At 44.8% G+C, this 27,090-nt stretch overlaps 1 protein-coding gene across 1 annotated transcript; it reads left to right on the top strand.

Moving 5' to 3' along the window:
- The first annotated feature begins 1,051 nt into the window (after positions 1–1,051).
- On the top strand, positions 1,052–26,166 carry CAPN6 (calpain 6). The gene is made up of 13 exons (XM_027089540.1): positions 1,052–1,217; positions 7,476–7,655; positions 16,416–16,547; positions 17,592–17,800; positions 18,313–18,505; positions 19,069–19,262; positions 19,519–19,596; positions 19,696–19,882; positions 21,812–21,934; positions 22,113–22,315; positions 22,887–23,008; positions 23,567–23,703; positions 24,538–26,166. The coding sequence occupies exons 2-13, from the start codon at positions 7,491–7,493 to the stop codon at positions 24,718–24,720; spliced, it is 1,926 nt and encodes a 641-aa protein (XP_026945341.1). The 5' UTR covers positions 1,052–1,217; positions 7,476–7,490; the 3' UTR covers positions 24,721–26,166.
- The last annotated feature ends 924 nt before the right edge of the window (positions 26,167–27,090 follow it).

Raw genomic sequence — 27,090 nt, 5'->3', positions numbered from 1 at the left:
CATAGAGGGCGAGAAGGCACAGAGGGAGTTGTGGTGCAGTGCCAAGGAGGAGGTCGTAGAGATCAGAGTTAAGAGAACTGCTCAGATCTGTTTCATGAAAATATTGGGGCCGGTGAGTAGGGCAAGCACACTTCTTTTCCTTCTAAGTCTCTCTTTCTCTCCCTCTGTCTCTCTCCTCAACTAGCCAGCAGCAGATTTGGCGCAGGGATGGGGCAGAGGGTGGTAATTTCAGGTCAAAGGTTACCACCACATTGGTTGGGAGAGCTGGGGAATGAGACCATGGGAGTCCTCATCGTTTCTGAAAATTGAAACAAAAAAAACGACTTGAGAATCTAGTCCCTGGAACTGTGTCCCAGGGAATGTCTCAGGGAACAGGACCGTGATGGGGGTGCGGCATAGTATTCCCAGGGGTCTGAGTATCTCGCTGAAGCCCCTTGGTCGGCTGTTCAGTGCACACCCAGTTACGTGTTCTGCTTTTCACCTAACATCGCCAGGCAGACTCTTCACAGCCCCGTTGCTAGAAATTAGGTTTCTTACAGCTGCCGTGCAATCAAACTCCATTCACTTTCCTCTTACTGCTCCCTTCTCTCTGCCCTTGGCCAGATGTAACCTGTTGCTTCACGAAGCAACCTTTTCTTGCCTGTGCCCCACCGTCTCCTCTTTCACACCCACCCACTCGCTGAAGTCCTCATCACCAGCGTAGATCCGTGTACAGGGCCGAGCCCACAAGAACTCTGCCAGCGCTTCAAGAGCTTTCTCTCCACGTCCTCTCTCGAGTCATGCTCAGGTCTGCACTATTAACCCTGGGACAGAAAAGTCAGAAATCTCTCAGACCCCTCCCTGAAAAGTCCTATTTCTCCTTGGAACAGAAAGAGCTTTGGAACGTGTTTTCCTGGGTTTTTCAGTTTGCTGGTGGGTGGGTCTGGAGTGGGCATCCCGTCTGCACATCTGGTAGGGGTGCTTTCCAGATTTTCCTCATGACTCTGGATCAGTTTCTGACTGCTAGGCGGGGCAAAGGCTCCTGAATTTTCTGCAAGGCACCTCCCCCTGTGAGCAGAGCTTGGTACAGCCCAAATAGTTTTCAGGTTAAGAAAGCCAGAATCTTTGTTCAGCCGCACTGACTGAACAGACTTTGTAGGGGTTACCTGGCTAAGAGCAGCGGCAGCGGCAGCGGCGGCAGCAGCAGCAGCAGCAGCAAGGCTCCTTGGATAACTCAGGTGAGGAGAGAGGACATTCGCAAACTCATCCTGCAATTTTATTTGCTGGATAACTTAGAGTCTAAATGAAATGAAGGAACTTGCACTTTATAGGTAAACTCCGCAGCTATCATTTTATGGTTTGTCTGGATAGAATGTGTGTGCGTAATAGCAGTTTGGAAACTTCGAAACTAATGGAATTTTGGATTGCTTATTTGGAGGGGGGGGCAAGGGGTAACTGTGGTTGTCTGGCCATGAGACTTTTCTGGTGATATCTGCTAGGGTTTTGTTTTGTTTTGTTTTTTGGTCTCCTGTTACTTAAAATACCTGGTAAGGAAGGACAAACCTGGGAGGCGAGTGTGAGGGGGGGAGAATCCCCATTTTCAGGGCTTTATTCTAGCTTCTGCTGACCCGCAATTGTAGGCAGATTGTTGAAATGCAGGCAGAATCTTGGAGCCATACTGTGTGCAAAAGGTCTTTAAGCCCTGGAAGTGGGGTCCATAGGTGGTACACTGTTGCACAGGAGGGAATGGCAGCAGAGTCTGTCCTGTCTGCAGAGCCGGGATCTTCCTGTCCTGGTGACAGGTTGATCTTGGCTATTTCATGATCAGCCCCTGGCTGGCCTGGTTTTGTTTTTCTCTGATTCTTGCATTGGTGTAAACTTAGATTTGCAGCTGGGGGCTCTATCCGTCCCTACCGCAACTACATTGTTCTGGGGGCTTAGCTGGACTACTTGACCAGAGCAGGCTGGGGTGAGAACGCGGTGGCAAAAGGATTGGAGCATTGCACTTAAAAATTGGTTCTGAGGATTTGGAGCTTGAAATATGGTGACAAGCACATAGGGAAATTAAACAAATTCTGCCATCCTGACAGTCACTTCTGGCTTCAGGATAAAGCATCCTGGTTTGCAATTAATGTTTTTATTGAAATTTGACTAATGCCTCATTTGCTAATATTTGTTGTGAAATTAAGGACATTTTATAGTCTGAAGGAATTTAGGAAAAGATTCTACGGGGGACGGCTAATTAACTTGCATTCCTCTTGCAGTTTGTGTGTATGTGAGTGTGTGTGCACAGACGCGCATGTGCGTTTATGAATACTTTGGATTTGAATAGCATTCTTTATTTATCCTTAGAGTCCTTAGCAGGCGAGGCAGAAGTCTAAACACTTGTGTAGTCAGGAATAGGTTAAAAAGCAGGCTTTCCGTATCCTTGGGAGTTTTCAGTCCCTAAATTAAAAGCAGAAAAAGCCCCTTTGTGACCCCAAAACAGTGTTTCTTTGATTAGCTTTGATTTGAGATCATCTCACCTTCTGACAGCAATTCAAAAACAAAACTCCTAAGTGCATTCTTGTAAGAAGAGGACAATAAGAATTTTCAAAAGCAATGTCTTGAGGTTTTGTGTTGGCATGCTCCCCCAGCTTTTTTTTTTAATTGTGGTAAAACGAGTCAGGAGGTCCAGGTTTTAGCGCTAGCTCTGTCACTAACTGTGCAACCTTGGACAAGTCCCTTCACCTTCCTGTAAAAGCAAGGAATTGGACTAAGTGATCTATCTCTAAGAGTCCATCCAATGTAACATTCTAGAAAAACTGGAATTAGATTTTCGCAGGGCTATAAAATTAGACTTATAGGATGGGCTTATTCCAGCCAAGAGGGAAAAATAAAAGGGGTAGTGGGGCAAGTCAGCCAAAATGGAGAGGTGGAAGAGAGAGGAGGTACTGAATGGCAGAGGGGCCATTTTATATTGGTCTTTCAAATGTTTGTGTGTGTCTTACTTAAAGTATGTGATCAAATCTCCTCATTTTCCACTAAGGACAGAAAAGGGATTTAACTTGCTTAGAACGAGCGCTTCCTAATACTACTGCCCTATATCGGTCTTATCCTTAATAGTTAAAAAGCATGTTCACATTCCTAATTTTGTTAGATCTCCCCAATAACACCCTGAGGTGTATATGGGGCAGCCATTTTATTCCCATTGCTCTTATGGGGAAACTGAGGGACAGAGATGTTATCTACACTAAATGATGGTATTTGGGACTGGATCTCCTGACTATGTGTGCTCTTTTCATGATTTTGAATTGCTTTTCATTTTTTGATAGAGTTCTGCAACAATGGAATTAAAGGAAATTGTGTACTCTTTTTCTTGGAATTTCTTTGAACAGCGTCTTCTCTCTGGGCAGAGTAGATGTGTTCTATATAAGGCTGGATCAGAGGACTTTTGTGGTCCCTTTCGGACCTCAGAATATCTGGCCAACAATTTGAATCTGAAGAACCGTACGTTCCTTGGTAGATGCATTCTCTAAGGTGTGGCCATGCTTCTACCTGTGTAGACATGGAAAGCAACTCTTCTCTGGGTAAAATGTGGATGCTGAATTTTGATTACTTCTCCTTCTCCAAGCCCCATTTCTCTCCTCACACCACCCCCAGGGGTGAGGATAGAGACTCCCGATTGTGGTGAAAGTGGCCGCTACGTCATGCCGGGGCAGAGTTAAGTTTTCTGTATTCACTTTGCTCTGCAAACTCCCAATTGCTTTGACGTCCGATTTTGCCCCAAGTAGAATACAAGGGGGAAACTGGGGAAAAGGAGAAACCAGCCAGGAACAACACTCTCGGGGGCCCTGTTCTCTCCCTCTCTCCCCCTTAAACGCCGTCCCCTGCCCTCCCACTCACCGCAATGGAAAGCAGGTTGTAAACCACAGACTGGATTTCCTCTTATCAGATCATAATTCTCTTGAGTAAACTGAGGCAGATTTCATTTTTAAGAGCAAAATCTGGTTTCTACTCTAAGGCTGACCCACAGGCAAAGAACAAGTGATTTTCCTCTTAAGACTTTGTCCAGCTTCCCAAACTTTCTGGTCCGGTGAGTAGCAAAAGCCCCCTCTCCTAACTGTGGCCTCGTGTTCCACGTGGCAGGCTCCCTCAACTTTCCCTGGCAACTCCTAACTCACCACACCCTGGAGCCACCCCTCCCACTAGCTTTGGTTCACACGGCCTTCTTCATTCTCTCTGGATGAAGGATCCCCACTCAAACAGTACTTCTTAAGACCATTGTCTCAATACAAAACTCCACACTCTTTTTCACCCAACCACCCATAATACTAGCCCTCAGGACACAAGGTCCCCCTTCTTAAATGTGCATGTTCCCTTTGTTAGCTGGAGGCCTTCTTTGGTTGATACTCAAAACCCCAGCTTTGCTTCTGTTTACTGACTTTCCTATATGTGGTCTTTAACCTAAAGGCTCTCTTGTCTTCACAGCTGGGTACAGTAAGATAGCAAAGAAGGAACATTCCCTTCTCCACTCTCCTATACCCTGACAGGGCAAGTTGTTGATGACAAACCCAAGACAAATTTCTGAGTTTCCAAAAGTTTTCTGAGACTTAACTGATGAACCCTGAGATGTGAAGTGTTTGGATTCTCCCATGCTCATCAAACCATGGAAATAAAGAACCTTTTCAATATCTACCACGGCAATGAATTCTAGGCAGAATGCCTCCAAGTTAGGTATCATGTTTGCTTTGGAGGGTTTTCCTCATTTGAGCTAAAAAAAAAAAATCCCTTCTTTAAGAAGGCAGTGAGCAAAAGAAGCAGTGTGGTGTGATAGAAAGCTGTACACTAAATCGGGTGTTAACACAGACCAGGCTTTGAGTCAGCTCCGCCATTTTCTAGCTGCCCCTTGTCTGAGCTGCCGTTTCTGGAGATACAAAATGAAGGGCACAGATAACATCTACAAAACGTGGCTGCCATGAAGGGAACATGAGCTGAAATGCACCCTTCAAACAATAAATTGCTACACAAACATTAATTTTCTACATAAGACATTCATCCATTCCACAACTATTTCCTGAACAGTGGCTGGGTACCTAGCTCTGTGCCAGGCAGTGCACTTATGGAGCCCTTTCTGCTTATTCGAAACACCTGTACACTAACCATCTCATTAGGGAGAGCCACAGTGTAAGGAGGGCAAGATAAATAACCCCACTCCCCTGTTGAGAAAATTGAGGCACAAAGAAACCAAGGTCACAGCAAATGGAATATAGTTTTCTGCTACCCAGTCAGAAATCAGGGGCAATTCTACTCTGCAAGTCCGACGGGGCGTGGGACTGCAATTGTGCTCTAACGAATGCCTGTCAAAGTTGAGGCTATTGCTCGCTATTCCTTATTTTCTGTGTGCCCCCAAAATGCGTGTGCCCTCACCCGAAAAGCTTGAATTATCTGCACCAGCTGTACACTCTGTCTCTGATAAAGTCGACTGGAATCATACCGGTTTTGAAAATCAAACTTGATTTTCTTCTCAATTGATGCTGTTTCTACCTGTAGACAGGCCTCTTTATATAATAGGGATTCCCTTTGCAGGCATTTGACTAGGTAACAAGGTAGACTGGCAGCAGCAGCGGGCCTTCCCAAGAACAGGAAATGCTCACTTATCCAAAATGTTCAGGAACTAGGAGGCTCTGGGAAACTAAATATCCTAATTGTCCCAGACGATCCCCCATTTGCAGTCCCCGGCCTCTGGCAATCCACCCAACCTTCCAGGAAAAGCAAGAGGCACGGTAGGATTTGTTGTAAGTTTGAGCACATGTAAAAATTGGGGTCCATTTGTAAAAGGCCCCAGAAAGGAGCCTGGGCATACGTTCAGATTGGCTCTGATGCTGCTTAATGGAAAACTATTACTGATACTGTCCACGACTTCAAACACAGTGAAATACACGTTAATATTTAAAACCCGTGGACAGACTTAAATCTGATGACTGAAAGCATTTCAGTACTTGCAGTTTCCTGTAGCCTTCTATTTGAAAAACAATTGCCAATAAACGAGGCTATGGAAAAACTGGTTATTTCCAGCTTCTTATTCCTTGGATTCAGAGAAAGGGTAAGTTTGTTTACATATATTGTAGGTTGCAAATAACATCGAATTACATTTTTTTATGGTTTTCAAATGGGGAGACTTCTTTACCGGTAAGGCATTTCAATGTAATACTAAAGGAACAGGAAGTAAGATAGTAGACAGGTCTGATTAATATTACACTTTTTATAAACTAGCAACTGCCTCATTATTAACTGAGTTTTGAGCTGTGTTACCTACACAGATATTCTTTAAAGTGCTAATTAATTAGCCTTTTTTAAAATTTCATCCATTTTTTAGCAGACACTCTGACCTTAGCCAGATTTTTTGTTTCAACCCTCATGTAATCATAGAATATAGACACCGTTATCCTTAGAATATATTTTTGATATACTTGGTGCATATAGATTTTCCAGCCCCCTTCTATTTACCATTGACTGTCATCAGAAGATCATTAAAATCATTACAAATCTATCTTTGTGAATCAAGCAAAGTCATTGAAAACCCTATTATCACCCCAAAGCTGTTTAAAATCAAATTTACCTTTCAAATTATCCTCATAAAAACCAGTTGTCAGGGGCATTTGAGTGTGGGGCACTCTGATAGACATTGCCTGAAGAGCCACTATATTAATTCTCTGTATAGCCATGTGAGAGTTGTTTCGTTGTGTTTTTTTTTAAGAAAAGAAAGCAACAGTGTATTGACGTGGGATAAGAATCCACCTAATTGGTGTAACTGAATTTCGGAGTCTGCCTTTTATAGTGGGCCGATGATTGCACACTACACTTTGAAGAAGACAGACACATACAATCTTTCTATCTTTCCTTGTCTTCGGAGGCCATCTGCTGAGCTCTGTTTCTTGCATTAGTCTTCCTGGCCAGTAATAAAAACGCAAACCTCTTTAATGATAAAAGGGAAGGAATTGTGTAAAAGGGCTTGTTAGAAGTGAAAGGGGCTGCTTCTCTCCTCAAGCACAAAGTGTGTGGCCCTTCAGGGCACCAAATTATTCTGAATGTAGTAAAGCGATTTTCCCCCTTTCTCTTCAAATTTAGAATTTTTCTGTGCTTGAACTCCTCCCTGCCAGTGGAAGATGGAAGATTGCCCTTTAAATTATAATGACTCACGTTTAACTAGCAATCTTAACGTTTATTATCTATTTTTCCAATAAGATTGTTAAGGCCCATATTACCCCATTTGGCAGATGAGGAAACTGAGACCCAGAAATGGTTTAGATGCCTTATCCCAACCCCCAGACGAATTTGCTGCAGACCCTGGGCCCTTCTTTCCCTGAAAATGGTGACTTTTCCTTTAAAGCTAAAACTGAGGTGCCCAGCTCTGGGAATAAATCACTGGGATGACAACTGTTTGTCTAATCTCAGGGAATCTTTAAAAGACTTGAGAACTTCTTCCTTCAATAACAACAATTTTCTCATTCTAGACATAGTTTGACATTATGGGTCCTCCTCTGAAGCTCTTCAAAAACCAGAAGTACCAGGAACTGAAGCAGGAATGCATCAGGGATGGTAGACTTTTCTGTGATCCAACCTTTTTGCCTGAGAATGATTCACTTTTCTACAACCGACTGCTTCCTGGGAAGGTGGTGTGGAAACGTCCCCAGGTAACTTCGTTGTTTCAATTTCTGTTTCCCTCTTGATCTCTTTCATCATAAATCTACTTGGTCCACTACTTCACTCACACAGCCCACTGCGTATAGACCCGTTTAGCAGACAACTTTATTTATTTTTTTATAGCATAATATCCTTTTTATATTTTTAGAGCACAGCAAAATTAAGAGGAAGGTATAGAGATTTCCCATGTATTCCCTGTCCCCAGACATACAGAGCCTCTCCCATTATCAAATGCCACCTCTCAGCGTGGTACCTCTGTTACAACTGGTGAATTTACACTGACACATCATAATCACACAAAGTTCAGAATTTACATTAGAGTTCACTCCTAGTGTTGTACATTCTATGGGTTTGGACAAATGTATAATGACATATAACCATAATTATAGTATCCGAATATTTTCACTGCCCTAAGAATTCCCAGCAGACAGCTTTAAAATTGGGAAGTTTTATGGATTTGTGCTTCTGGCTCTAACTTGAGGAATCTTGAATTTTAGTCACATTTTATCAGATTTAGTCATTTAGAAAGAACAAAAAAGAGATATACCATGCTTGTTTTCTTTTGGAAGTTCATTTGAGTAAATACGGTAACTCAGAAAGCAACTATACTCTTGTTTCTTTACTGAGTTACCTATGACAGCAACTTCAAGATAAACTCAGACCATTGAAGAGAAAAACTTATATGGTGAGCATAAATGAAATAAACTCAACAAGATGGAGTTTGAGTTGGGGGAGGGAGACTTCTTTGCTGCTCTTTGGATACCACCGTCTGTATTCTCCCACAATTAGCAAAGTGGGATCCAAGTAAGATCGTATATCTTTCACCGCCTATTCATAGTTACTATGGTTCTCTGTGGAACATCTGTATGTTGTGTCTCAGAAGCCCTTTACAAGTCCTACATGAGTGGGAGGCCAATGTACAAAATGATAGGATGTTGGAATCTGGAGAATAAACAGTAACCTGGTTATATCTGAAGGGTACGACTAGATAGAAGGATATTCAACCTGGGCTCCTTCCCAAAGTGGGTGACCAGGTATATAAGCCATCAAGGGCTGTTATGAAATGCAAATTCTTGGACTTTCACCATATCCTGAAAACCTTCTGATCCTATTTCACGATGTACCTTTTTTATGCACTATTAACCATCTCAGTCAGCAACTCAAGGTTCGCTTTCTTCAATGAACAATTTCCACAGCTTGAACTCCTGAAGGGAGTTCTTACAAGAGCTACTTCGGTTTATGTAGGTTGCCACCAGGGGGTGCCAAGATACATGGGTCGCGTCAAGGCTCTTGTTTTCTATGTGACTCAGAGGGCATGTCTCCATTTTTGCCCATAAAGTATGATAGTCGCTGAGAATATAAGAGCTGCAGAAGTTCTCTCCATCAGAAGGAAGATGACACTGCTGCTCAGTTTCTGTGCCTCCAGTCGTTGACATCCCTGTAGATCACTGACCTGCAATACAAATCTGGAAAACAAATGCATGGAGAAAATAGAAATATGCTGTTTGGGAGCCACTCTTCTGAGTGGATGGTGATAATGAGGGCCGCCACTCTTTGTTGATGGTTGGCTATGAAAGAAAGGAGATCGATAGGGCAGAAGTAGCTGAAAAGAAGGCAGGGAATCGAGGGAGGTTTTCTGGGGAAGGGTGTCTTTTACAAATAGGACAGACTTGAACATATGTATAGGCTAAGGAGGAAATAGTAAAGGAGAGGTTAAAGACACAGAAGAAAGAAGGAATAATGGATGGGGGTGAGGTCCTGGACGAGGTGGCAGGAGATCTGACGGGCAGTAAAATCGCAAGCCAACATGAAGCCATTCTCCTGATGTGAACCAAGCCGACAGTGCTTCCTGTATTGGCCCGCCTTTAGACACATCCTCCCTCCTCCATCTTGGCTCCGTCCTTTGTCCTTTGCCTTCATCTTCCAAATTCTGTGGATTGAGTCCTAGATGAATTAGCAGGGAAGGAAAAAAACTTAGTAACCACTGCAATAATCCATCTTGCCTCTGAGGCAAGCGATACCCCTTCCAAGGTGAGGGAGTGTCAGAAAGAGAGGGTGAATGGGGTAGAAAAAGGCAGAGGCATTTAGAGCATGCCTACGATGGGCCCAGATACTGTGTTTGGAGTTTTCTATACATTTTTTCATTTCATCCTAATTTGCTATAGCTTAGTAAGGTAGGTATCTTTAAAAACCACTTTGATGTAATTCTTTTATCCTGGTGTGAAAAATAAAGGTAGATACTATGTTCATTTTATTGATGAGGAAACTGTGTCTCAGAGGGAAGGTAAGAATTTTCCCAGGGTCAGACTACTAACAAGCTGGGATTTGAATCCAGGTTTGACTCCAAAGCCTGTATTAGTTTTTACTCTACCATGCTGCCATGTCAGGGAGATAGATTTGCTCGTGTCTCTTTTGGTAAAATAGGTAGCTTCCCTCCAGTAAGTTCTCACATTCCCCCTCACTGTGTCGATGCTGTACACCCATTAATTGATCCAGACTCTCCCTTTTGAGAGCATACTCTGAGCTTAGTCTTAATTAGGCCCGAAGAGAGAGTCAGTTGAGAAGCATTCATCGAGCGCTTACTCTATGCCAGCCTCTGTGCAAGATACAGACGAGGCCTGGGGTGAGGGATTCCCATTCCAGCTGACGAGATGGATATTGAGCTGTCGAAGAGTTAAATAAGAAATTACTGCTCCACAGAGGAAATGCTATTTTCAGGCATATAGCCAGTAAATCATAGAGGGTTTTGAAGAAAAGGAGATCATGGTGGATTGGAGCAGTTGGGGCGGGGGACTCTTGTGGGGAGTAGGGGGAAAAACAACGTTCCGGACCACCATCTGAGTCTCTTCTAAAAGCCGGAGATTCCTCTCCAGCCAGAGTGGAGGCCAAGCCTAGGGGCAAGAACCACGTCAAAGTTCTCTGGCCTCCCATCAGTAAAGCCAAGAGACGGCCTCTCTAAATTGGCTCAGGAAGACCAGATGGGTCGTTGGACTCACCTGCCTCATTGGCAAGGTTGAGATCCTCATCTTCAGGGAAGCTTACAGACATCTTGTCCCTTGGCATGCCACCTCGCCTCATACTCAAACAGGGTTCGTTTCTGAAGTCTCTAAAATGGAAGAAGCACGATTAACCAGATATTTTCTGTCTCTTTCCCTCCTGGGTTGCAAAGCCTCCGTGTCTGTAAACACCACTGCTAATCAAACCAACCAACTGCGGTCCAGCGCCACCATCCTAGGGCAGGATCGAGCTCCCCTCTTCCCACTTGCCACTTCCCTGCTGCACCCTAAGGAGCTGCTTTAGATGGGCAGGGATTGTGAGGGTGTTTTGCAATTGTTTGGTGCCCCTTCATCTGCCCATACCTTTCAGAGGAAGATCCTTCTCCTTAACACCTCCATTGGTCCAATGACCCCAGCTACCGGCCTAGCTTCCTGGGTACACAGCTATATTGCCTGATACCTGTCCTCCTGGGCTTTCCTGTCCTCCTGGACCTTCAACATATAAAGTCTTAGCAGATTCTAAGAGCTGAGTTCCCCTGAGTTACAGTGTGATCCTAAGACGGCAGGTAGGATTTTTAGGCTGAAATCTAGCCACCAAATTCCCACAGAAAATCTCTTCTCCAGTGACTCTCCCCTCCTACCCGCCTCTGGCTTTTTTCCTGTCTGAGTCGTACCCAGCTACAATCGTGTCTTCGAGTCAGACACAGCTATTCTCCTGCTAAAATGGAGCAAGGCCTTTCGGGGATTGCACAGCCAGCTGTGGAGGAAGCCAGGGCACCTGCACAAGATCTGGCAGCTCTCCTGGTCAAGTTCTGAGTTCAGCCTCCACTACCATGGCCCTTGCCCAGGTCTTTTCACTACCTTGGGTGAGAAGAGGCCGATGAGGTTCTGGATTAAAGCAAAGGTGGGAGGAATGGGAGGGATCGGTTGAGAGGGGACATTAGAAGCAGAGAGAGATTGCATATGAGGGACCCCATTAAAGGAGGAAATATTTCTCTCTTTGTGCGAATAGAAATTTCCAACACCCAGCTGAATGGGACACCTCTGTAGAGTAGTTTTGGCCTAGACTGTTCATGAATTTCTTTTTCTTCCCAGAGATCATGTGCCTCCACGTGAATGGTCCTAAGTGTTTTTCTCTGTTGACACAATCGAAAAGAGTTGAATAGGCCAATACTCTTGCCATCTGTCCTATTTATTTTAGATTCTGAATTTAAAAAACGCTAGCAGCTTTATCGAAGTACAATTTATACACCATAAAATTCAGCTGCTTTAAGTATACAAAGCAATGATTTTTTAAAATAAATTTACCGAGTTGTGCAAACATCCCCACAATCCAGTTTTAGACCAGTTGCATCATCCCAATACAACCCCTTGTACACATTTGCAGGGAGTAAACCCCTCCTCCCCCCAGTCGCAGGCAACCAGTAATGTACTTTCGGTTTCTGTCTAGATTCGCTTATTCTGGACATTTCACTTAAAATGGAATCATAAAAGTAACTGGCTTCTTTAGGTTAGCATGATTTTCAAGGACCATCCATGTGGCAGCATGTATGTTTCTTTTTATCACTGAACTGTATTCCATTGCACGGATATATACATTTTTCCCAATAAAGCAGTTTGGGATTTACACCTGGAGTCCCCTTGCAGAAGTCTGAAGGTTTAAAGAAGAAGATAATTCTGTAGTGACTTGCTTGTCCAGTTTGGAAGTGGAAGTTGGGCTTAAGATATTATTCTATGGTTCCATATTGAGTTTTCCTTGGAGGGGTTAGGAAGGAAGAGAATGTTTTGCCAATGACAAGATCGTCATGCAGAAGCAAAACTCCCCAGCAAGTAAAGTTGACTCCTTGTGCAGGTGGTTCAACATCGGTCCCTGAGCCGAGGTCCACCTATAAATGCCGTGTCTGGAGATGGTACGATTTTCTAAGGATAAGATAATGGTTGCTTGGACTAGCTGTTAAAGCCCTCAGGCCCTGGATGGCAGCCCTGGGCCTTCTGGGACGACTTAGAGCCTTGGACTTAGTCCTAATGTACCTACTGCAGGGCTGGCCTCACTTGCAAGTGTCCACACTGTCCTCATCCCCATGGGACTGCTAGACTGCCCATAGCACTTTTGAAATGCCTCCACTCTTCCGGCTGCTGGTTTTCTAGGCAGCCTTTCATTTTACTGTGGTTCTTGAGGTTTACCCTGGACCTCAATGTTTATTGTCAGCAAATTTCACCTGTGTAAAAAAAAAAAAATTGCTAAATATGTGATGTGGTAGGTGCGAAGAGAGCCACATAGAGTGACATGCGTGGGGCTCCAAGACTTATAACTGTATGCCTCCCTCCCCCCACCCAGAGGTCTCTGGGAAAGGAGATGAGGTAAGGACAATAGGAGGATCTCTCAATGCTCAGCTAAGAGAACATACTTCCTAGAGATGCTGCTTTGCTTGTATCAGTAGAAGGCTTTGGCTCAGGGATAGGGGTCTGCAGAGACCATTCCTGGATTTACTCTTGGTGCTTGACTTCCTAGTTGTGTGTTTTCCCCCAAGAAATTATTTTGCCTTGACAAACAGCCCAGTTCAAGGATCACGTCGGCTAGGCCAACACAGCTGGGAACCATTAGAGGTTCAGCAATCTTCCCTACCTCTCAAGCCACCCAAATATGTGACTATGTGAGCTGTGACTTCTCCTCCAACTCCACTGCCTACCATTTCAGCAGAGCTTGGGCTGAAATGTCCCATCTGCACTCTGCATCCCAGCTTTGACTTACAGGAAAATGTCTCCAGCCTTGCTTCCTCACCCCTGCAGGAATTATAGCCAGTTGTCTAAATCTAGGGGAAAATTCAATAAATATCCATTTCATTGTTTTCAAATTTGTCACCAAAAAGTCCATTTGGCTGTTAGATTTGCATTGGCTCATTACCCGTTACCCTTTCTACCTCCTTAGCTATTTCTAGTCTTTCACTTCCTTAAAGAGGTAAAAAAAAAATGTGGCTTAATAAAAATGTTCTCCCGTGCTTCACATCACGGTGCTGACATACATAAGAGTTTGATTCATATTTAGTGGATGAAACTGAGGAGATTAAAGCACATTGGTGATATCTAGCCTAGAACCAAAAGCTAAGACATGAGTTAAGCCAGTCTTCCAGAATGATGGAGAGCTTTTAGGTGAGCATTAAGCAAAGAGACATAAAACACTGGGATGGATGACTGAGACAATGAGTTGCATCTCCACCCCTGAAGAGCTTCACGGTATTATCCTTTGCATGGTGACCATTGATCGACTTAAAGGCAAAAGGATGAACCAGCTGATGTCTAGAGGTTCCTTCTCTAACTGAAGAACCTAAAACTTTAGTCCTAGGTCTACTAACTAGCTAAATGACAGGAGAGGCAAGTTACTGCCCTTCTCTGTGCCTGTTTCCTCATTTGTGAAATAAACAGGTTGACAAAATAGTCTCTAAATTCCTTCCAGGTTTGACAGTCTATGGACTGTTAACTCATTTTTAAAAACACATTGTTAAATAGCCATCTATCATGTATGAAGAGTGGTGAAGTAAAACTGGGGCATGGGCCAGTTTATGAGAGGAAATGGAAAATAAGGTGTTTTTTTTGTCCAAATGTATATTCTCCCATGATTACACACAGCTTTACACACACACACACACACACACACACACACTATATATATATATATATATATATATATATAAAATCACATTCACGTTAGTCGACAGGAGAATAATTATCCAGTTCCTCAATTTGAGTTCCGTTTCCATGTCTTTTTGCTTATTTACATGATCCTTTAGGTCTTAAATAGAAGTTGACATGCCAAAAGTGTTTGCTGAGCCTAGATCCCTGCTGTGAATTAAAGCCTTGTGGAAAATCAAGACACTTATGTAACTCCAACCACTAATAACTCTACATAAAACCAGCAAATGATTTGCCTCAATAATCTAAAAACACACTTTTCCACATATCAATGTTCACTTTATTGTTTTTTCATGCTTGGAAACTATTATATGCATCATCTAAGTCCCAGAAATCACTGTATAACTTTACATCTTGCTACAAATAAAATGGTAACGCCTGACTCAGAAGGAAAAACTGTATTTCGTCTCATCTTAGAAAGGGCAAAGAAACAATCAGAAGAGAAAGGATATCAGGACTGAATCCACCCAACACACCTGCTTTATGTTCAATAAATGAAAAAACAGGCAGCTCCCAACGCATGAAAAAATTTAGTAAGATAGAAGTCTTCTACTAAGACAAAAAAGTAATGAGACACCAGACATGCATCTAAAAAAAAAAAAAAAAAAAGACCAGAAAACCAAAGCTGACGGCAACCCACCTAACTCTCCTTTTGGCAAAGGAATGACCAATTAATCTTCAGTTTGGACTTGTCCTTGCCCAGAATGCCTATTCCTTTCCAGAGTTATTTTGGCTTTTAAAGAATATATGGAATGTTTCATTCTGTAGACCAGACCCTTCATCAAGGAGAATTATGTCCATTAAAAAAAAGAGGTTTGAGAACCAGAAAAATATAGCTGTCTCTATTTAATAATTTTTTAAAGGATATATGTCTAGATTTTCTTTCCATTTGAGACTAGGATTTATTTCTGCTGGGTAAGCAAAATGTCAAGGTACTGGCCAACGGCCTCCTCCACGAAGCTGTCTCCATCTACCCAAGACTTCATTGGTATTTCCTGCCTTTGAACTCTGCAAGGGCTGATACTCTGAGTCACGCAAACGTGTCTTCAATTATATGGTGTCATGTATGTGACTATACCTCTGTCCATGACTGTCTCTCTACTCCTTACGCCTCCATCCCTCTCCCTTGTCCAACTGCTAACTCTAGTCATTCTTAAGCCTTCAGCGTGAACATTACCACCACTATTCAAATTATTTTGTCTACCACCAGGGAAATTTTGGGGATCCTTCCTTTAGGCACTGATTATACTTTGAAAATTCCTCCATTACATTGTGCTGGAATTGTATTATTTGGGCCTCATTTTCCTACTTGCAGTGGGAATGGCACAGCTAATGATATGTTGGGGAAAGACACACACATACGCCTCAAACAAATACTTGCTCCACTCTGTCCAGGTTCTGAACATCCCCTGTGGGAAAAGAGTATCTGTTGAAGTGCTCCTAGACGCGGTCTATTACCACCTGCTGTTAGTGCTGCTGCCATCTGTATTCATCCAAAGATGTGGGGAAATCTTGTTGCGTGGACACCGCTGTTGCCTTTGCTTTATGTTAGGAAAGGGCTTCATGTATAAGGTCTCCTAACTCATTTTTCTGGAGAGGGAGAAGCATTAATGTCCACCTCTATCAGGCCTTGTCTTTTAAGTGCAATCACCCATCTGAGCACAGGCGCTTCAGAAAATCTCATCCTGACAAATAGGTTCAGAATGTAATGTGCTAATCCCTCGTTCTCTCTTTACATACTCACTGCTGCAGTGAAAACTCTCTAAACCTCAATGATAGCTATGTCTGAGGGCTCCCACCAGCACGTCTCATCCTGTCTCAGTCGCATCCTCTCCTTCCATTTCTCCTGCCGCCTTCCCACGTGACCCTTTTTCCTGTGTCTTGATGAGCTACTGCTTTGTGTTTGTTTCCACAACCCCCCAACCTTTCCTTTCTCCTACCTGTGGAAGTCCTGGTAATCTTTCCACCTTACCTCATCTGTGAAGTCTGTCCTGCCTAGCTGGGCTCACACTGACCCGTGGGGAACACTTCCCAGGCTCTTAGAACCAACTGTTGTATCCACAGGACATCTGCGATGACCCCCGTCTGATTGTGGGCAATATCAGTAACCACCAGCTGACCCAAGGGAGACTGGGGCACAAGCCAATGGTCTCTGCGTTTTCCTGTCTGGCTGTTCAGGAGTCTCACTGGACAAAGGTACCGACCTCCCTCGGTTTCCACCTTCTTGTCTTCTTTAGTAACTTTAGGAAAAGTCAGCTCGTAACTGTCTCAGATTGTTTAATCCCTGAAGTCAGAAGTATTCATGATTGAAGGTGATTTCCCTCAATTTTATTATGAGAATTTTCACAAATACAGAAAGTTGAAAGAATTTTACAGTCAACACCCATTTACTCACCTAGATTCTACCATTAACATTTTACTCTATTTGCTTTGTCGCACATATTAGGTGATCTTTTGTCACTTGCAGTACTTTGACTCAGTAGCTCTGCATACTTGCATTCTCAGTACCTACTGGGGTAAAAAGCCACTGGGGGCCAGGAAGTCACTGACAGATGTGAACAAAAGAAAAGGTGAGAAAGGTGGAACTAGATCCTTGAAAAGGTTCTAATAAATTATAAGAGTACAAAAATCCCTTTGGCATTTAGGCAGAGTTCAAGGCAATGAAGTGTTGACCTGGGAAAAATTAGAGCATTTTCTTCAGAAAATAACAATTTTCGAAGATGAATGTGTAATTGTATTTAAAAAGGAGACTTTCCCAAATATAATTTTATTCAAGGTGTGAATAAAATCTATAGTCTATAGAATCTGCACGAACTCTCTAGGATGAACCTTTGAAAACTGAAACCACAGGGGACCTTGTGTTTTGATTGATTTTGCTTTTTAAAATGCCTTTGTTTATGTGGTTAAGTATGCAACCACGAATATGTTTGTGTAGACAGTTTCTCATGATCGAGTTTGTAGATTAACTGTGGTAAATAATTTAACCCATAACTTGCTGCCCCCAGTCACCCTGTGTGCATTCAGGGCAAGCATGGTAATACTATCCTCAGCAAAACTGAACTGGGGGAGCAAAAATTGCAGAAAAAAATGCCCTACCAGGGACTTCCTACCTAGACCCAAACCAAATGTATTTGGTGTGCTTCCTGTCGCCACATGGGATTTGTCAGAAGTCAATTGTAATCTCAATATTTGGATATGGTCTGGTGAATAACAGTTGATTGAATGTTCTTATACTTCCAGACAATTCCCAACCATAAGGAACAGGAATGGGACCCTCGAAAACTAGATAAATATGCTGGGATATTTCGCTTCCGTTTCTGGCATTTTGGAGAATGGACCGAGGTGGTGATTGATGACTTGCTGCCCACCATCAATGGAGATCTCGTTTTCTCCTTCTCCACCTCCATGAATGAGTTTTGGAATGCTCTGTTGGAAAAAGCTTATGCCAAGTAAGGAGGGGGGTTGGCCAGTCAGCGGTCAGGCTACACAAGGAAAGGAAGGTCACATTCATCCTTGGGAACTCATGCTCTCCCAGCTTAGCCTTGGGCTTTAAATTGGGTAGGATATCAATCAGATCCAAGGCATTGCTTTGCACCTGGGAATGGCCCTCCCTAATTCTAGATGAGAAAGAAATCAGCTGTCCCAGTTTCCATTAAGCCCTTACTGCTCCCAGGTGCCCTCTTCCTGCTGCTGATCTACAGATCACATGGCATTATGGCCGCAGATTTTCTCCGTGTCTAATATTTACCTGTAGAAAGAAGTTTCTGCATGGACCGTCCTAGATAACATAGCCTAAACCTAGAAATGTGACTATATTCTCAAAATATCTCTCATTTTGTACCTAGAGGAAAGCTAGCCAGTAAAGGCTGGCTGGGCAAGGACTGTTTTAACTTGGGGGGACAAGATGTCCTTGACCTGGAAAAATACTTTTACAAAGATAACTTTGCATATTTGCCCCCAGGCTGCTTGGGTGTTATGAAGCCCTCGATGGTCTGACCACTACTGATATCATCGTGGACTTCACTGGCACATTGGCTGAAACTGTTGACATGCAGAAGGGAAGATACACTGAGCTCGTTGAGGAGAAGTACAAGCTGTTTGGAGAACTGTACAAAACATTTACCAAAGGAGGTCTGATCTGTTGCTCCATTGAGGTTTGTACTCACCCAAACCACTCTTCGCTCACTTCCGGCAGAGGAGACCGTGACATTTAGTGGAGAACATCACCCTTACCCTGGAGATCCAGGACAAGTCATTATGAAACTCGGAAAGCTGACGATAGGCACTGAGCCCTGGCGCAGAGGCTAAGGAGCTTTAACCTATTTTCCTTTTGTACCAGTCATCCCACTGGAGGCCGATGTAGCATCCGAGCTGATGGAAATAGTCTCTGCTAAATGATTCCTCCTGCCTCTGCTCCTGGGTGTGGCAGTTATAGCTGTTTGCTCAAAGAATTAACCAACCCCAACCCCAACAAATTTCAATGCTCTTCACATCAATGTACTACCGTGGGTCATTTGAATTGTTTGAGTTGTTATATTAAATTCTTTATTTCCTTTCCTTGGCTTGCTTTGTGTCAAGTTAGGCGGCAGGATCAAATTTCTATCTGCATAAGAGAACTAGTTTCAACCATACTCGGGTAAACCAGTCAAAGAAGAGGGAGAGCCAAGCCTTGGATCTCCCAATTCTTGTGCCCTTATGTATCTTTCTTTGCTCTCAGTTTCCCAATCAGGAGGAACAAGAAGTCGAAACTGATTGGGGTCTACTGAAGGGCCATACGTACACCATGACTGATATTCGCAAGATTCGTCTTGGAGAAAGACTCGTGGAGGTCTTCAGTACGGAGAAGCTGTACATGATTCGTCTGAGGAACCCCTTGGGAAGACAAGAATGGAGTGGGCCCTGGAGTGAGATGTGAGTGGCTTTCCACTTTGATTGCTGCATCCCCAAAGCCCTATACGTTCTCCCAATCCCATCCCTCCAGACCGCTAGTGGGCTGTCAATACTTAGTGACATCTGTGGGTCCTTCTCGGACATGGGGCCTGTGACTTAGCTGGTGGTGAGACAAAACCGTCCCAGTCCTCATGTATTCTGTTCCTTTGGCATCCTGCTTACTGCAGGAAGTCAATGGCAAACATAATGGCTTATCCCTTTGTTCATTTGCCTTTAGTTCTGAAGAGTGGCAGCAACTGACTGCAGCAGATCGCAAGAACCTGGGGCTTGTTATGTCTGATGATGGAGAGTTTTGGTGAGTAGAGGTTTTCTGTGCTAAAGGGAATTGGGGCTTCCACATGGAACTGCAGGGGTAGGTATTAAGTATCATCTTCATTTCTTTCCTTCCATTCAGGATGAGCCTGGAGGACTTTTGCCGCAACTTCCATGAACTGAATGTCTGCCGCAATGTGAACAACCCTATTTTTGGCCGCAAGGAGCTGGAATCGGTGGTGGGATGCTGGACTGTGGATGATGACCCGCTGATGAACCGTTCAGGAGGCTGCTATAACAACCGTGATACCTTCCTGCAGAATCCCCAGGTTTAAATCAAATTCTTTTTCTTTGCCTTCAAGTTATCAAGGCAATAGGAAGCCAGGTCTCACCTTGGAGTATTTCTTTGACATCAGTTCTCCCATTTGCAGCTATTGTGTAATATTCATCAACCAAGATGCATAGGGATTGGCTCAGATGCCTGTAAAGCAGACTGTGTCTCTGTAGAGACGTGACTTGGTGACATTATCAAATCCAAGCCATCTCCTCTGGCTGCCTCTCTCCTGACCATATTGCTGGGTATGCTTTGACACTCCCTGCTTCCTTGTGATGGTCCCACATTAGAGAGAAAGGACCTGCTCCCTGACGTTTTCTCAATTCTTTTCATTTCTTTACTGCCTAATTGCTCTCTTGGGTACGCATGTACTATATGTGTCCTCTTTCTCATGCAGGTGATTCTTCTGAACCCCATCATTAGGCCTCCCTTTTCTCATCTAGAATACCAGGTCATTCTTCTCAGGATTTGAATCACTACCCTGTCAGTGACCCCGTTCCATCCATCTCCCATTACAATGCTATTCCAGATGACACATTAGAGGTCAAGCCCAGGCACACCCCAAAGCAAAAAATCCGAACATCCAAAGCCTGAACCTATAATAACCTTGATGGTTTTATCTGCAAATGTGCTGATGAGCTAACCACAGGAGACAAGACTTCTGACTATATTGCAGCCTTACACGAGTGTGTCTTTTCTTTCCATGAGCTTCATTGGCCAGCCACTTTGAAGGATACTAAAGCTGGTGGGCTGATTTACTTAACTCATAGTTTTCTCCATTCCTTCCACCTTAATTGCCCCTAAAGAAAAGAAAGCTCCTATTGCCACCCCCCTTCATTTACAGCCCTAGAAATGCTTTAACTATCAGGAACATATACCACACTGGGGAAATGGGCTTTTTGGCTTCACTGTTTAAGTGTCTGTGCAGGATGAACTGACGGGGGCCTCGTGAGCACATGTTTCTGCATCTGTTTCCTGTTTCTTGGTGGGAGGTTTGGGGGAGAACGAGAGAAATCTGATGTCTTTTAGTCTTACTTCCCAATGGCACCATGATTCCGCAGATGATGTTTGGGAAGTCTCTAGAAAAGGACTGCAGCATCCTTAAAATGGTGATAGCAAAGCATCAATTCACCAGGGAAATGGATCCGGCCCCTTCCACAAGTCACACATCTGGGCTGGCAATAGGAGGGTAGCCTAGGGGAATGCTGCAGTGTCAGGTTAAGTCAAGCAAGGATGCTTTCTGTCTTTGTCGATTCTCAAATTTTCCTGTGTACAGCTTTTAAAAACAAGGGGACAGTTCATAAGATTTTAAAAAATTTTATGTATTTATTTATTTTTGGCTGCATTGGGTCTTCGTTGCTGTGTGCGGGCTTTCTCTAGTTGCGGCGAGCTGGGGCTACTCTTCTTTGTGGTGCGCGGGCTTCTCATCGCGGTGGCATCTCTTGTTGCGGAGCACGGGCTCTAGGCACGCGGGCTTCAGTAGCTGTGGCTCGCGGGCTCTAGAGCGCAGGCTCAGTAGTTGTGGCACGTGGGCCCAGTTGCTCCATGGCATGTGGGATCTTCCCAGACCAGGGCTCGAACCCGTGTCCCCTGCATTGGCAGGCGGATTCTTAACCACTGTGCCACCAGGGAAGCCCACAAGGGGACAATTTTAAAAAACCCAAGATCCTACCAAGAACTTATTAAAACAAAGCATACCCCCTTTGGCATCAAAGGCCTAGGTATGAAGTTGGCTCTCTCAACACATGCTGAATGCCATAGGGAGAAGCAAACATTAGGATCTGCATTTAGCAAGTCAATGGTGAAGCCCAGAACATGACCCAGGTCTCTGCTTCGCAAGGTAGAGTTTTCTTCCCTGAAATTTGAGCTGGCTCATCTGAAACAGAAGTGCTAACTAAGCTCCTTGCTGGCCTCTTTCCCTTAGTACATCTTCACTGTGCCCGAGGATGGGCACAAGGTCATCATGTCTCTGCAGCAAAAAGACCTGCGCACTTACCGCCGCATGGGAAGACCCGACAATTACATCATCGGCTTTGAGCTCTTCAAGGTAAGAATGGGCCTTTGGAGCAGAGAGAATGATGGCAAACAGTGTCAAAATTAGGACGGCTTGGGGTTAGGGGAATTAAGGAAGGTCGAGGGATAAAGAAAGTAGAAGAGCTAGGCTCTTCAAACGCAAAAACTATGATCTGAGCGCAATGGAGCATCTCCTTCTCTTGCATTTCCAGGTGGAGATGAACCGCAAATTCCGCCTCCACCACCTGTACATCCAGGAGCGTGCGGGGACCTCCACTTACATTGACACGCGCACCGTGTTTCTGAGCAAGTACCTGAAGAAGGGCAACTACGTGCTTGTCCCAACTATGTTCCAGCATGGCCGCACCAGCGAGTTTCTCTTGAGAATCTTCTCTGAAGTGCCCGTCCAGCTCAGGTGCCGTTTCCTTGGCCAGCCCTGCCAACTCCCATTCTGTGCTTTGCCTCCAGTCCTAACCCTCTTGGCCCTCTTCCCCTAGGTGGACACTCAAAGGGACAACTTATGCAAGTCAGATTTAACTGCAGTGATGGCAGGAGAAAGATTTCTCAAAGTGGTGTGGGTTGTGAGAAGTTCCCTGCGGAGGTCAGAGCTTCAGCGCTTTGAGCTGCCATTTAAGGAGAACAGGCCTATAGCCTAAGCTTTTCCACTTATATTTTATCTTCTGTTCTCTGGCTGACTCTTCTCTTAAACAGCTGGCACTCCTCACTGCTCCTCTATTACGTTCTGAGTGCTGGGTCACCAAAGCTACCTTTTCACCCCAGCCCTGCCTACTCTGATCTTTATCTGCTGGGCCTTAAAGCAAGGGGAAAGGAAAACATACTCATAAAATATAAGCCATGTCGGAGGAGGAATGGGCTAGGTCACTTGGCATTTCGTGTTTTTCAACAACAGGGTCTGCTTTGGCGAGCCTATCTCCTCATCAAAGGGCCTTCGTCATGGATGACGTGTCTTCTTTTTGATGTTCCAGGGAGCTGACTCTGGACATGCCCAAGATGTCCTGCTGGAATCTGGCTCGTGGCTACCCCAAGGTTGTCACCCAGATCACAGTGCACAGTGCCGAGGGCCTGGAGAAGAAGTATGCCAATGAAAGTAAGAACTGCAGGGGTGTCTGGGAAAGCAAAATCAGTTTCATTTATTGCATATATGGTTAGAAAAGATGGTCACACATGATTCTCTCCAGTGGCGTTTTCCGTGTAGAAAAGTCAGAATGGCTGTCAACCGTGATAGGAAAATGGGATATATATAAACAACAAGGGCCTACTCTATAGCACAGGGAACTATATTCAATATCCTGTGATAAACCATAATGGAAAAGAATATTTTAAAAAGAATGTATATGTGTATAACTGAATCACTTTGCTGTACAGCAGAAATTAACACCATGTTGTAAATCAACTGTACTTCAATTTAAAAAAAGAGAAAATGGGATATAAAAGTCTTGGGGCAAGGGCCTATCTAATATTCATTTCTATATCCCTATATAAAGTATAGAAAAGAAAAGGGAAATAGGAACCAAAGTCCTAGGTCATTCTAGTACCCAGGTGTGATGTTAAAAGTCCCAGAATAGACTTAGTGAAATAGTGTCTTGACTATCTAGAAAGAGGACTTTTAATCACTGTGTTAAAAATAAATGTTACTTTGTTCCAGCTGTAAACCCATATTTGGTCATCAAGTGTGGAAAGGAGGAAGTCCGTTCTCCTGTCCAAAAGAATACTGTTCATGCCATTTTTGACACCCAGGCCATTTTCTACAGAAGGACCACTGACATTCCTATTATAGTGCAGGTAAGGATGTGAACAGGGACCCTCACGTGGCTCATATTCAGTACCAGATACTGGATGATCCCAAGTGCCTCACAGATGTCTAGGATACGGAGCAAGGCTTATCCTGTTTTGTTTGTTTGTTTGTTTTGGGTTTTTTTTTGCGGTACGCGGGCCTCTCACTGCTGTGGCCTCTCCCGCTGCGGAACACAGGCTCCGGACGCGCAGGCTCAGCGGCCGTGGCCCACGGGCCCAGCCGCTCCGCGGCATGTGGGATCTTCCCGGACCGGGGCACGAACCCGCGTCCCCTGCATCGGCAGGCGGACTCTCAACCACTGTGCCACCAGGGAAGCCCTATCCTGGTTTTTTGTCTGTTTGTTTTGTACTGGAAGACACCTCCCACCAGGCACAATCACTGGCTTCCTCATGAATCTCCATCCTAAATCTCCTCTCCTCTGTTCTTTCATTGTGGGCAGAAGCCCGCATGCTGGCAGATACACATGTTAACACAGGTACTGTAAATCCCATGTGGGGAAGTATATGCCAATTCACACGACCCTCGCCCTGCTGCTCAGAATGGAGCACTGTGGTTTGGCCATTTTTCTGACTTAATGCTTCTGACCAGCTGCCTTTCGGCGGCCATCTCATAGATCAAGGTTGATTCTGAACTCTGACTGGTGGCTTTTCGTCTCTCCTCTTTGAGGTACTTTCCCCTTAGCCAGAGAGGTATCAGGAAATACAGTTCCTCGGTTTTTACACAGACCTTTCAAAGCCCGGCATTAGGTTCTAGATGCCACTCGGCAAAGTCCAATGTTACAGAGGGTTGCTCATCTTCACTTTCTTGACTTGTCTCTCCAGGTCTGGAACAGACGAAAGTTCTGTGATCAGTTCTTGGGGCAGGTCACTCTGGATGCTGACCCCAGTGACTGCCGTGATCTGAAGTCCCTGTACCTGCGTAAGAAGGGTGGCCCAACTGCCAAAGTTAAACAAGGCCACATCAGCTTCAAGGTTATTTCCAGTGATGATCTCACTGAGCTCTAAGTCTCCAGCTCCCGGGAATCCTGACAGAGCTTTCCCATCCTTTTATTTTCTGTCAGATGCTAGATCTTATCTAGGATTCATAATCTTTTGAAAGAAAGAAATTCACAGTAATTAACTTTGCCTTTCTTCTGATAAGTTCCCCATACCTCCCCATCCGTAGCGTAAGCAGCTACATAACCTATATACCTCCAGCAGCTGGACAGGGGGAGGTGACAGTCCTATCTGGAGATCAGACAGATGTTGGCCAAGGAAAGATCTCTGGGGCTTCCGGGGGTGAGATTCATGCAGGACAACGACAACAGCCTGGATACCCTACCGATGTCTTAGCTGTTTTCAGGTGCCCAAAATGTCTCCCCTGTAGGGCATGTTGAGGAAGGTGGAGGGGTGATCAAGGCCAAGCAGGTCTAGCCTGACATCCCAGCTCCTGACTGAACACTACAGGTGTCCCAGCAGCCTATTACCCAGCAGCCACAGCCTGTTTATACATCCCCAGCCCTTACCGCCGGCACCGCCATCACCACCACCACCACCCACCACCTCTGGAAAGCGTAGTCCTGCCCTGACCCAAGTCACCCCCCACGGTAGGTTTTACCTTCATGTTGAGGAAGCTTCCTAGGTGCTTAATCAAGAGCTGGAGTTCCGTGAGGCTCAGACAGTGGGAAGGGCCCGAGCTCCAGCTGCATGGAAGCCAGCTGTGTGCCACAAGAGGGAAAAGTGGAAGAAGCTGCAGTGGGAGACAAAGCCTCGGTCCCCCACGCATCCACACACACCTACACTCACACACGCGCACGTGGGCGCGCACGAACTACCGTTCAGGCAGTCAGCGGGCAAGAGGAAGGATGAATGAGGACCACGCAGGATAAAAGGACGAGAGACTCCATCCAGACAGAGTCTCGCCAGTTTGGGGCCCCTGACTGCAAATGTGAAACCTCCTGCTGCTGCTAGGTTTACAATCAAGCCCGTTGTCCTGTGCCTCCTAATATCATTGGTACTGAAGACCCCACCTGGGGGGCTTGAGACCCCTCAGGCTTTTCTCCCAGTTGGGAGCGTTCACTCCCTGGGGGTGTTTGTTTGCCCTCTTGTTTTTTCAGTCCTTCTATAGAATTTTCTCTAGAGTCAGCCATTCTGAAATGTTCTTCCCTCCATCTCCTCTATCAACATTCTACCCCTCCTTCAAGGCCCAGCATAAATGCCACCTCCTCCATGAAGCCTTTCCCCATCCCCCAAGCTCCACCTCCTAGAATATTTCAACGCTTCTGCAATGACGAATAAAATGACATAGTTGTAGTATACTTAGTCTAGTCCAGCACGCGATCATTTAAAAAATTTTGTAGTTTTCTTAGCTCGCTCCTTTTCCTACCATGTTTTTCAGTCTAACTTCTGCAGTGCCTTCACCACACTGCCTTACATAATCCAAACCACAATAAAGTTCACGTTTAATAAATTGACCAGTCTTGACTCGATTTGGTGGCACAGGAGAGATGGCAAGAGTGGCTGTCTGCAGAGACTCCTTTGCGAGCGGTTAGAGGTGGGGGTGGGAGGAGGGGTACGTCCTGCAACCGGAGCCCAGGCTTAAGCCTGATGGATGCAGAGCCCTTGGCTGTATTCATCCAGGTGGGGGAGGGGCTGGTAGAATGGAGAGGGGGCCTTTTTCTAGTCCATATTTAGGGGTATTTGTGTGATATCAGGGGTTACATGATTTTGAAACCCCTCTGAGATTGGACTCAAGGCCAAAGCTACAGTGGCCAGATCGTTCAAGGGCAGGCCTTCCAACAGGAGACGATACCATCCTCCCTCCCACCATATCCCTGAGAGCAGAACGGATGTGAAGACTTCATTCACTTGCTTCCACACTTAATTTGTCATCTGCCCATTTTAGGGTTAGGCTAGGAGGGAAACTCCTCTCCTTTTTCCTTGAGCTCTTCCTCCTGACAGGACAGGATGCCCAGACAGGGGAGGCATCTCCAAGCTCAGCAGAACTGACCTCAAGCACAGTCCTCATTCCCTGTCCCTGCAATACTAAGCCAGAACACACTAGAGATGACATCTTAAAGACAGGCATTTAGATGTGGTAGAACTTTTTCAGAAATGAAGTCTCTGATACAGATAATGTAATAGTTCTATATGGTCACCAGATGGCACTATGATATTATGATTAAGCTCAAACGCTCTGCCGCTTTTTAAGGATGAGAAATTTTCTCCCCAGATAAGAATAAAGACACAGACGTAGAGAATGGACTTGAGGGCACGGGGAAGGGGAAGGGTAATATGGGACGAAGTGAGAGTGACATGGACATATATACACTACCGAATGTAAAACCGATAGCTAGTGGGAAGCGGCCGCATAGCACAGGGAGATCAGCTCGGTGC

Source organism: Aethalodelphis obliquidens, unplaced genomic scaffold (assembly GCF_003676395.1).
Source record: "Aethalodelphis obliquidens isolate GAN/ISIS:26980383/991018 unplaced genomic scaffold, ASM367639v1 scaffold66, whole genome shotgun sequence".
NCBI classification, from domain to species: Eukaryota; Metazoa; Chordata; class Mammalia; order Artiodactyla; family Delphinidae; genus Aethalodelphis; species Aethalodelphis obliquidens.
This window is presented reverse-complemented; position numbering and strand designations above follow the sequence as displayed.